At 34.6% G+C, this 13,079-nt stretch overlaps 1 protein-coding gene and 1 non-coding gene across 2 annotated transcripts; both read right to left on the reverse strand.

The window, feature by feature from the left end:
- Positions 1 to 1,329: 1,329 nt before the first annotated feature.
- On the reverse strand, positions 1,330 to 1,411 carry TRNAS-CGA (transfer RNA serine (anticodon CGA)). The gene has a single exon. It is a non-coding gene; the product is annotated as a tRNA-Ser (tRNA).
- Positions 1,412 to 2,751: 1,340 nt separating this feature from the next.
- On the reverse strand, positions 2,752 to 8,526 carry LOC147511418 (putative beta-1,4-xylosyltransferase IRX9H). Its single transcript, XM_086603135.1, has 5 exons — positions 8,323 to 8,526; positions 6,912 to 8,076; positions 3,857 to 4,103; positions 3,529 to 3,740; positions 2,752 to 3,083 (listed from the first exon to the last, which is right to left on the reverse strand). The coding sequence occupies exons 2-4, from the start codon at positions 7,832 to 7,834 to the stop codon at positions 3,570 to 3,572; spliced, it is 1,341 nt and encodes a 446-aa protein (XP_086459261.1). The 5' UTR covers positions 7,835 to 8,076; positions 8,323 to 8,526; the 3' UTR covers positions 2,752 to 3,083; positions 3,529 to 3,569.
- Between the last annotated feature and the right edge of the window lie 4,553 nt (positions 8,527 to 13,079).

A 13,079-nucleotide genomic window follows, 5' to 3' on the forward strand; every position in this document is an offset into this window, starting at 1 on the left:
ACTATTACCAAGTAAACCGAACAATCAGGCTTGTATCATGAATGAGTTCAAAAACTTAGTACCCACTAATCAAGAACTGAATAAAACTTCTAATAAACAGAAGATCTAAGTCTCACCATTTGGACACGTGAGGATGATAAATCCATCCAACTTTTGATTATCTGATTCTTGATTATCTGGGTTGGACCTGAAGCAACCCATTGGTAGAGCACTTTCTAGGACTGTGAGCAAAGTCAGAGAAACATAGAAAAAGAAATCAAGCCTCTAATTCTTGCTTGTTTTTTTTTTTTTTTTAATTCAGCATTCAGAGCCTCTTAAACTTAAGTTTTAAGCATTCGGGGGCTCAAAACTTTTTTTTTTTTTAAGTAGTTTAAGCATTAAGTGGTACTTTTTTAGCATCAAAGACCAAAAATTGAATTGAAATGTTGAATGCTAATACTTGAAACAAAAAAGTCCATTCTTGCCCTTTCTTAAGAACCCATCTACTTTCCTACCTTGACTTTTATGGTTTCAAAATAGGTTCTTCAAAATTTGATGTTAAGGCCAATGGTTTTTTTTTCATTTTTTTTGGGTGAATGATATCCACTTTGTTAAAAATAGAATTACATATATATATTCTGAAAATAAACAAAATATGAAAATAAACCGTTAAAATATATTTGTGAAAGCATATTTTAAATAAATTTATTTATCATTTATTTTTTTCAATAATCCATCTCTTCTCCTCAAATATAATATATATTTTGTTTAACAAGAAATCAAGTTAGTGTTTAAAATAGATAGCATGAGTAAAATTGTCCGAATGATTTATATATTGAGAGCAGAGGTTATTCTAACGTAGAAAACAAACATGTTTTTTTAGAAAAGAATCAAAGCATTTAGCATTTAGAGGATGAGTCATTCAAAGATTCAAAGATTCATAGGCGACCCTTAGAAAAGAAAACAACTAACAAAAAAAAAAATAGACAATCTGTTTTAAGCACCTCTTTCTCTTCTTAATGGCTATCTGTTTTCACTCTCCTTTTACCATTTCTTTTCTCATTCTCTAAAGTTTAAACATTGTAAGTGCACAGTACCTAGTACACATGGAGAATTGAATATCAAGTAGAGTCTCATAAAAGCTAATTGTTTTCCCCTACATCAGGAATATCAGTATTCTTAGAGATTGTTCCTCATCCTATCATCTCTCCTTGTTAATCCCCAGTTTGGGGTTGCTAAAATTCAACTTCTTTTTTCTGATTTTTACCTTCGACTTATATCTTAGATACCGACTCTCAATGTGGAAGTGTTGTTAAAATCTTACGAGTACGACCACAAAAAACAGAGAACCGTCAACAGCAGGATTCGAACCTGCGCAGGCAAAGCCCAACAGATTTCGAGTCTGTCTCCTTAACCACTCGGACATATTGACATCCTTGCTGAAATACTACAGCTATTTATATCTTATTAATTACTGACTCAGGTGGCCCAGCTATCACGAACATTTAGCTGTTATCTTAAGAAACGAAACTAGTTGAGACTTGAGAGCACAATTTCTTCACCCTTACTTGAAAGGCAACAATTTTATTTATATGATTATATTATTATATCTTAGTGTATATAACCTCCCTCCCTTTATCTCATTTGATTGCCCAATAGACTCATTAATAAAGCAATAACCTATTTTTTACCAAACACGAGTCCACGCTGTGTTTTTGGTTTTTCATTGCAAAATGAGCGAAATGAAATTTGAGCTACTGAATAGTATACCCCAAAAAATCAGACCTTAAATCATTTCGTAAGGAGCCATGGGGGAATTGAATAAAAAACTTGCTTGTTTCATTGTGGATATTCCATATAAGTTAGGACTTGCGAATATAAGATTACTGTGAGGTTATATGGAGGGTGAAATCAATGCACAGTTGTAGTTGGAACTCACTTGTATTTGAGTTTGAACTATGCTATGTTTACTATCTGAAAATAGAGAGAAAGGGGGTGAAACTAAGTCGATGTCGTCATGACAGTGTAGGGAGGAGAATGAGCTTTGTCACTCTGTTTTTAAGAGTTTTGGAAGAATTCAACTTCTTTTTCAAAATGAGAGGAAGTTGATTTTGCCATAACATTCAATAAAGCTCCTATTCCTCCTACAAACATGGTAATCACGACTAATCCCCTTTCTCCACATGTTGACCGGAATGTTTGATTCACCGAACCAAATACAGCTTAAATTTGAGATTTGAAAAGAGAACTTCAGAAAACGTTTTACCATAAAACATGTACAACAAAAAACTACCATAGCACTCAATGCGAGCTAACATCATATCGTCAACGAGATCTGGAACAAAACAGTCAGTTTCCTGCATAAGCATGGGAACCTGACTGGTTTGCTCCAAAGAACTGCCATTTCCTTTTCTCCCTCCAACTGCACTACTGCAAAGTGAAAGCAACACAGGGCACCATGAAAAGGGTTCTGGGTAACCACTAACCAAACATGTAAAATAATCTGGGAGTTTATTCACCTGGCTATGTTGCCTGTTTAGAAGGCAATCCAACTCTCATAATACTGTTCAGACAAAAGGTTTAGATTTTCCCGTGTTCTATTTCTTGGTAATGGTAAATGTTGCGGACAAAAACAGTAGAGTAACAAAAATTGAAAGGAGTGGGGCACGCATGAAATAAAATAATCTGGTTTCTACACGACTAGTTTAAGTGACAACAGCAATACATTGTTTGTTGAATATAGGACTAAAATTCCCTATAAGGCTCTAATAATTGGAATCAAGCACATCTTTGTACCCGATGGTTTTCGCGATTATAATTATCCTCGTCTTAACTCAACTTTACATGTTCACAGATAACAAGCATGGAGGAACCCATAGACTGTACAAAAAGATAGTCCTTATCATTGAAAGGAGAAGGATACAAATTAAAGAATCAAAAGAAAAAGAAACTACACATCCACAATCACTCTTAACAGTTTCCACCTTACCAAGCAGTCAAGCACATCAGTCAAAGCAGCTAACACATAGATAACCCGATTTCAGCGCATGCTGCATGCTAATGGAGTTGATACTCACTGAACTATATTCGTTGATCAACCATTCCTACATCACAAAAGGTCAGAATGAAAAATCAGTTAAAGGTGGACAAACAATTTAATGATGCCATATTAAACAGCAGAACCTAAAAAATAAAAAATTAAATAAAATTGAATAAAACAATGATAATAAAAAATTAAAAAAATATATAAAAATACAACGTAAAATGTAAAATAGAAAATAGAAAATAGAAAAAATAAATAAATAAATAACTAGCAACAGTACATATTTGAGCAAATCCTTTCAGGCAAATTAAATTGCAAAATTTGATAAGAATATAATCCAAGGTTACTCAAAGGTTTTGGACTTTTAAATTTTGGATTTAAAGTAAAAACTATAAATAAATACACAAAATCCAATACAAAGTCCAATCAGGCAAGACTATGCATTATTGATTCAAAAAGTTATGGTAGTGTCAAAGTGAGATAAAACTAATATTATGGAGGCTTACTATTAGTTCTTCATCATGAAAGCCTCAGAAGAATAATGGTGTTACGTCAATGGTGCAACCATGTCTAAATTCTTCTTTATCAACCATCTCTGAGGATAGAAAGGATGGGAAGCTTCTAGTTGGAGACGCCAAACCATAATTTTCGAGCAATTCAAAAACCCTTCCATTTGACTTTCATCCTCAACAACTTGTTCTATAAAGGTACTCCCCTGCATATTCATGCATAAAGACAAGCTTATTTTATTAATACTGGAATGAATGAGAAATTGCAGATAGTAGTGCCTAAGCGACGACAGGTTTAGTTTTCCAAGAAAGATAAAACCAACCTGACTCCCTGCTTCACTTTATCAAGTAGCCTTATAGGTTCCAATGTGGGGCGGTGCCATCTCTTAGGGTCCCAAAGTATAGTACTATTGAAGGCAAACCCTGACATGTCAGCATGGAATCTCCGAATTCTTCCAGTCCTCTCATTTGTGTGCCATCCATTGACATGACTGCCACTACAAACAGGTCCATCCAGTATTGGTTGTCTCTTGTTCTCCATTAGCATGGCAACTGGCCATGTCCCAAAACGCCTGAAACTCAAAAGAAATTAAGAGGTGGTCATGGCACTAAATATCAGGAGGGAATAGTAACATTCCATCTCAACATAAAGGTTACATAATGGCAACCGAAAGTTTAAGAACAGAAAGATGCAACTCCATTTGTCCACTAAAACACAGTTAAGAGGATTGGAAATGGACTGGACATGGATGAGATCATGAGACTCCATGACAGTATACAATATTTATTATCAAAATTTTGCCAATATAAGAAACGGAAAGTAGGATAAATATCTATTAAATAGAAAAACGTGTAAATTATACCCAAAATCTATTGAAATCACTGCTCATCCAGGTATCCACAAAAAACAGAGAAATTGCATAATCTGAATAAGCATGTACTTGCAGAGTAATCTCTAATAGAACTAAAAGGAAACATGCAATTGCATAGTGCTAATCATGCTCGTAAGCTCTTATTCCATGTTCAGAGGTCCAAGAGGATGCAACTATCAATGCCCAGACCCAGGATTTTTAGGCTAAATTCGATTATGGCCTAACAGAGACCTATAACTTCACAAATGAGGGGGTAGAGCCCAGAAGAATGTAAACTCTGATCAACGAAGATATCAAATAACACTGTTAGTTCGCCACGAGCTTTTTTTAGTCTCATTTAATGATCAGCGAATTTGAAATTCTACAACCATGTTAACTATTCACTGGAGTAGTAATGTAGAATGCCAATATAATTTATCATCAGATATGTACATATAAGAAAATAACAACTTATGCAAGAACATATATTTGCTAGCTAAGCCATAACTACAGCAACATCTTTGCTAAATTCATGCTTCCAACAAATATGACATCGAATAAGTGAGAGACAGTTTTTTTTGTTTTTCCTGTTGTTTCATTCAAATGTGAGACACATGTTTTGGATGTGGTCACAATCCAAGTAAATAAATAAAGGGTGGAGCTAGGGGGGGCTCACACTTCCACTTTCCCCTCAACTCTCAAATACAAAATTATAGCCCAATGAATTTTTATTTCCAGCAAGACACCATACTGCTCTCCAGATCCTTTTTTTTTTTTTTTTTTCTCGGTAAGACTCTCCAGATCCCTGTAGACAATCTCTTAAGGTCAAAAGAAATTGTAGTACCATTGAGTTCCGTAAGGTAAAATTTCAGGTTTGCAAACCCCTGCTTTTATTTGCTCGTTTATATTATTATTTCTATATATGTTATTATTATTATTACGAATATATACCTAATAAGTATCTCACTAAATCCTCTACTGCCATCTATTTACTATACATTCAACAGTTGGATATTTTACAAAATAAAGATAAAATATATATATCTTCCAAAATAAAAGGGATTCCATACACGAAACCAACTAATTTGCATTGAACATTTCCTTCCAAAATGATGCATTCTCTGATGCTACGACAATGTGACGGAGTCGATTACTTTCCTCTATCAAGAGGTGTCTGTGTCCCTTCTAGAGGTTATTCAAACTGACATAAACTTACTCACGCTCATTTCATTTATATTCATTGGAAGGATATCTATTTTTACTACGTATCATTGAGAGATGCAATATTGCAAAAATTGTTCATACCATATCACCATCTTCCTTCTATACAAAGAAAATTGAGTTCAAACTTAAAATTCCCCATTAAACTGAAACAACTGTTACAGGGAGAGGGCGAGAAGCTGAGGACACTCTAAAAACACATTGCTACGGGCTTGAAAAGATACTTTGTGGTTGACAATGCATGTTGAAATTCCATGAGTACAGCATTAGCTTCAACTTGATGTTGTTACTCTCCGGCTCAGCGGCTCTGCCAGTGTGGAAAGCATGCAGAGCAAACGGCTAGGCAAATATACTAAGTACCCGAGGCACAAAGAGATTGTTTGTTACATAATCACTCTTGCTATTAAGGTGTGGCTCACTGCTAGCAGAAAATTTTCTATGAAATAGATCCAACACCACTGAATGATATTTTCCAGAAAAATAAGTTACAAAGCTGTATTTTCAAATCATTGAAACACATATTTTACGGACGCATAAGCTTGTATGATCACCTCAGTTTGCATGTCAGTTTTTTTATGAATTTGGTACTATTGCAATGTGGAAAGCACTCATTAAGATCTTTCAAACGACACATTCTAAAGAGTACAGAAACTATCTACCAAAGACAAGTGGCAAGAGGCACAGAGCGTGTTAGTTGCATGATCAATCATTCACATCAAACGCAGTTATCTTAGACAAATGCGGGTATGTGATGAAATCTGTTTGCTTTAGTAAATCTCACAAGCAACCCCAACATTTCTAAAAATTACACAAAACTAATTAAAACTTAAAAACAATCTTTACAACAAAGTATCAGAATACATTGAGGTTTTAACATCAAAAAAGGGACTGGTTTATTCAGATAATGCACTTAGAATCACCTTCTAAAAAAAACAGATTAATTGACAAGAACATCCAATTATACTACCATACAAGTAATTTTAAAAATCCGGGAAAGAAATTCAAATGTATTTACAAAACAAGCAGGTACTAAAATGACTCCTCCATGAGGTGGGTACTGTCTAGATATCATATCTTAATAACATAAGAAGTGTCTCCAGCCATAGTGCATAAACTCATTCTAGTTAAAATTTTCAGTTTGAGAATATGTCTGTCAAATTCGGTTTGATTAGAATTCAATGTCCAACAGGACATCCATTTGGAAACAGATATGCTCCAAAATGTATTTAGATATTGGAAACATGATACTGTGAAAAAGTATAGCAGTATAAATTAGTTACAGAAAAATTCCATGTTTGAGTAATGTACCTGATCGCTCGCACATGCTCGAAAAGTTCAACAGAATACATGTTACTATCATCAGCAAAGTATACAACTCCATCAAGGCGGTGTGTCTCGATGTGAGACAATGCAACATTTCTCTGGTGAACACTTCTATCCCTTATGCGGGTAAGGTTCTTATCACACACGAGGTGTCTGTACATAACCCCAGTTCTCCTCAAAATGTCAGCCGTTTCCGTAGATTGAGAAGACATCTCCACGACAATCCACAACAGTGGAGGTGGTACTAGCCTTAAGGTGTGAGCAAGACGGTGCAGGTAATAAGCTTGAAATGATCGAGAATATGTTGGAGTCACGATTATCAAAAGATTCCTAACAGGAAATGCCAAATCTTGATAGGGTGGTGTGGCTAATTGAATATCATCAGGAATCACATTTATTAACTCCTGATTCTTCAACCCCGTCTCCAAGTTGGTATTGTTTTCTGAAACTGTATTCTCAAATACTGGTGAACCATTGATGGAGGTAGCATCATGTCGATCAGTATTGCCTGTTGTATGGATGGTCTCAAATGAGAAGGTTTCGTGCTTGGACACAAAATTTACAGAAAGATGTTTCGAAACAAAAGGGGTGAAACCAACGAAAATCCCAAGCATAAAACAAATAAAGAGATGAAAGAAAGCCTTCCTCCAAAGAGGCCCCTTCGGTTTAGATCTATCTAATGGCCGAGAAGATCTTTTCGAGAACAAACCAAGAAAATACGACTGAATCTTATACAAAACTGGATGAGAATCCATTGAACCCAAAACTGTAGATAACAATCCTCCTGACTGGAAATGGTTCTGAGCATATGAAGACTTGGACAGCGGTGAAGGAACTGAATGAGTTTCCCCATTTCGAATAGCTCCAGCTCGCGGCACTGGTGACAAGGTTCTTCTAATCGAAGCCATTTCCCAATCCCAAAAATCAAAACACTCTCTCTCAAACCTCCAACAAATACACTGATCAAACGGACAACGTCTATGAACTACACCTCTCTAACATTATAACAAGTATCCACCAAAGTGAATCTCAATTATACAATTTACTTGCAAATAAATACTCAGAAATCTTACAACATCTTCAAGGTAAAACTACAGTATCAAAACCGCCCCGTATCCAAGCTATTTTTACATCAAGTAGATCTTCGTATCTGCACTTCAAATCAAAGTACATATCTTTACACTAAACTCTGAATTTCAATACTAAAATTTCCTCTTTGTACCCAACAAGGCCATTCTACTCCACTTAAACAAAAGACCCAAATCTTAAATAAGTTACTCTTTAAATGCTAACTATTTGCTTGAGCATTTAATAACTTAGCTTTAAAAAAACCAACTAACTCAATGCCCACTATCAAAAAACAAGATCTTCAGCTGAAAGAGGATGAAGTGTTTACCTGTAAAAAGAGCAATGGGTAAACCAGTAAAGAAGAAGTACTAGTGATGCATCGAAGCTGTTTTTTAAGCTTACTTAGATTTTCTTCAAACAGACAAACTGACTTTCTCTGTCAGATCTGTTAGTCACGTTGTTATGTTGATTATGTTAATGATGGGGTCTTTTTTAAGATTGAGATAGATAGATAGAGATAGATGATCATTACTACATGTGTCACCTAAAAAATGGAAAAAAAAAGGGTTTATTCGTGAAAACCCCCCATTTTATGACATACTTTTGTGTTTACCCCCCAAATTTTGAATCATCACAAAAGCCCCCCCACTCCGTCCTGGCCCCGTTCAAAAATCATCCATATTTGTTCTATTATCTAAAATACCCCTCGGGGGTAAACACAAATGTACGTCATTATGTCATTATGGGTTGTTTAAGATTAGAACTATTTCCACTCCCCATCTTCACTGGTGAAGCTTGCTGATCCAAACCCACAGAACTCGCAACCCTATAAACATTCTCCGCAACATTTTAACCATGATTTGACATTGGCTGTGATGGTGGTGGGGTATGATACATAATCTATTCTGTTTCCTCCTCATCAATTTGACTCAGACAACAAATTGTGGTGGTGGTGATTGAGTGTTTGACTGAGTCAAAATCCGGAAGTGGAATCAGCAATTTTGATTGAGTCGAATAAGGGCATGGGACCGAGTCAAGAAGGAGTTGGTTCTTTTCAGCAGTTAAGAGGCATGCCTTACTTACAAGCGGCGCGTTGTATGAGTGTTTGAGACTTTATCCACCTGTACAATTTGATTCAAAGTTTGCTCAAGAAGATGATGTACTCCGTGATGGTACATTTGTTAAGAAAGGGACACGTGTCACTTATCATCCTTATGCTATGGGCCGAATGGAAGAACTTTGGGGTCCAGATTGTCTTGAGTTCAAGCTCGAGAGGTGGTTGATTAACGGGGCTTTTACTGTAAGGATTTCTCCACATTAATGTCTTCCATTTACGCCCCAGAGTCCATTTAAGTTCCTGGTTTTTCAAGCCGGATTAAGGGTTTGTTTGGGTAAAGAACTGGCTTTGGTGGAGATGAAAAGTGTTGTTCTTTCTGTTATCAGACGGTTTAAAATCGAATTGGCTGAACCGGGTTGGACACCCAAATTCGCTCCTGGCTTAACGGCTACGGTTAGAGGAGGCCTCTTGGTTCGGGTTTGGGACCGGATGGGCTCACCACAGACAGCTTAGTAGCTACAAGTTTTAGTCTAGGTGACATATATTTGTGTTTACCCCATAGGGGTATTTTAGACAATAGAACAAATATGGATGATTTTTGAACGGGGCCAGGACGGAGCGGGGGACTTTTGTGATGATTCAAAATTTGGGGGGTAAACACAAAAGTATGTCATAAAATGGGGGGTTTTCACTAATAAACCCAAAAAAAAATTATGTTTGGAATCTTCTTGTGGCGAAAATTTTAGTATGTGGGTGTTTTTGTATTTGGGCATGTGGGTCAAATAGTATGTTGGCAATGTGTCCGCACAAATTAACTATACTTAGTGATAGGTTTAGTTTTAATAGGAAAGTCAAATATTGAAAAAAAATAAAATAAAAAAATGTGATATTTATCTAGTTTGTTTAGAAAATGCATGATTTTAATCAAAGTGAAATGAATTCTCTCACGATTTTGGATATGATAGTTATTATCGATAATAGAATATTTATCTAATTTTTTTGTCATTGTATTTTTTTCTCCTTTTTTTTCTTTGGTTTGGGTATTGAAGTTTTATTTTTCTTATTTTGGACAATATATAAACATTTTAATAGAAGTTCTCTTTCCAATGAGATTTTTTTTTCCTCTTCAATATAAAGATTTTTGTTAAGACAAAGAATAAAAGATGGAAAATTAGTCGAGAAGAAGGAAAATAAGGAAGCAGGGAAAAATCTCACGAACTGTTTTTTTTCCCAATATTTTAGTTTAATTTTTCTTTCCATTTCCTTAAAATCTAGCAATGAAACTCTACCTTATTTACTTTCCTATTAAAACTAAAACTCTCAAACTAATTATGATTAATTTGTGTGGACACTTTATAACAAACAAAATTAATTTGTGTGGACACATGGTGACATACTATTTGACCTACATAGCCACATACAAAAAGACCCACATACTAAATTTTTCGTTCGTGTGGTTTGAGCATATAGAGGAATAGTGTTGAGGTGTGGGTGTTTAAGTTCAAGGCCCCAAATAATCCCCAAATTTACCAAAAACTGTTTTTATTTTATATTTCTTTTTGTTTTCCTCTCATCTTCATTCTTTTTACCATTTTATCCAACTTTCTCCGTCAATATTTTTGTGTTCAATATACAAACTTAGGGCTGTTCTCGGTCATATAGAAACCGTTCTAAAAGTCTAAATCGAAATCGAAATGAAACCGAATAGAATAGTTGGATCGGTTTCTGTTCGATTGTCGGTTTGGGCATTTGGGCCTTCTATCGAGCTTCAAATCGAAACCTATATGGACTTACTGATTACCAACCAAGTGAATTTTAATAAATATACTGAATAATATTGATGTCAATTTAGGTATATTAACAAGTTATAACGCCAATCACAATAAGCAAGTATTCAAGTGTTCAATAACATGAACCATTTAACTAAAAAAAATAAAAAACAATAATAAAAAAACTCTAAAATTTCTATATATATCTAACACCCGATTCGGTTCTATTTATATCCGTCAACCGAACGACCAAACCAAAAATCGAACCTAACCAGTCATTTTTGCTTTTTGAGAACCGCAAAACCGAACTAAGAAAGTTAAAAATCGATAATTTCACCCAGTGACTAGCTCACTGATAAGCACCTAAAATTGTGTTATAAACCCGGCCTATAGAAACACTACATATTAGTTGATTATATGTTTAATAAACACTTAATAGGCAAAATGTATAACGTACTATACATTTTTTAGCAATTTAAGTATCAGGGAGAAACTTTCCAGAACAAATCGGGGAAGAAAGTAACTCGTAAGGACATTTTTTTTTAATCACTCACAAGGATTGGGTAGATGAAAGTTCAAGTATACCCTTGATGCAAAATTAAAAACGGCTCGGATAGATGAAATGTCAAGTATACCCCTGGTATAAAATAATAAATGGCCCGTCCCAACCGAAACGACCTGGTATATATAGTATGAGCACTGGTTGAACAAATAACTGTTCATACATTAACATGAGCTATGAACACTCATTGTTCATATAAACAATCATTGTTGATTGTTCATACCTCAACATATTAATGTATGATCAGTAAAAACACCTATTGGAGTATAAAGTATAAACAATAATTGTTTATACCTCAACATGAGCTATGAACAATCATTGTTCATACATATTTAGGTATGAACAATCAATGTGTATACCTCAACATAATGCATGGTAAATAAGAACATTTATTAGGGTATGAACAATCAATGTTCATACCTAAACGTAATGTATAATCAATAAGAACATTTATTGGAGTATGAACAATCATTGTTCATACCCGACATAATGTACATGAGTTACAATGATTGATCATACCTATTTGGGGTATGAACAATCAATGCTCATACCTAAACATAATGTATGATCAATAAAAACACTTATTGGAGTATGAACAATAATTGTTTTTATTATTATTCATACTCATACCTATTTCGAGAATGAACAATAATTGTTCTTATTATTGATACTTATTTCGGATATGAACAATCAATGTTCATACCTTAACACAATGTATGATCAGTAAGAATACCTATTGAAGTATGAATAATCATTGTTTATACCTCAACATGAACTATGAACAATTATTGTTCATACATCAATATATTGTATAAGGTATGTTCACCTATTTGGATATGAACAATCATTGTTCATATATCAGCATAAGGTATGAATACTCATTGTTCAAAGCAAAACAACAGAAAGGGTAAAATCGAAAAATATTTATTTAAAATCCGGGCCATTTGTCTTTGAGGGTTATTTTCACTTGAAAATTGGTTTTTTAGGTTATTTTTACTAAAAATTTGTCCTTGTGAGTGATTATAAAAATTGAATTGAAATTGGACATTGAGACCAATTTCAAATTTCTTATTTAAGTATTATATATTTTTTTTCGCACTGCAGTACATTATACTTTGATACTTTGATTTTTCTTTCAATTAACGACCATTCCCCAAATTCCGATCAACAAGTGCTGATGTGCCATGTTCGTTTGCTATTGTGGCGCCCGTGTCATTATTTGGTATAAACCTATGTTTTCCCGTTTTCTAATATTGACAAGCCCAGATGAAGATGATCTAACAACTGTTAATCATACATCTTCTTCCTAACCAACTCCACCACGACCACTGATCACCGCCTCCCCATACCCAAAATCAAGGGATTTAAAACCTCATCGCCTTGTTATTGCCACCACCTTAATTATTATTCCCACTACCACACATATCAAATCTCTTTTGCATAAATCCATAACTCAAAACCGCCATTATGGCGTTGGCAAAAATGAATAGTGGACATAAAATCTCAATTTTTTGGACACCGAAAATTTTAATAATTTTTTGGCAGTGATTGGTGGGGTGAGTCCATTATCAATTTTAACACAATCTGACCCCATCTTCCAAAGATCGCGTATCATGTCAAATTAAAGACCAACTCACATGTCATTCACAAAGTTTTTACCATTCTATTAGTTTCCAGGAACAAACAGAAAACTAGAG

The sequence above is a fragment of the Coptis chinensis genome, chromosome 3, assembly GCF_015680905.1.
Source record: "Coptis chinensis isolate HL-2020 chromosome 3, ASM1568090v1, whole genome shotgun sequence".
Taxonomy (NCBI): Eukaryota; Viridiplantae; Streptophyta; class Magnoliopsida; order Ranunculales; family Ranunculaceae; genus Coptis; species Coptis chinensis.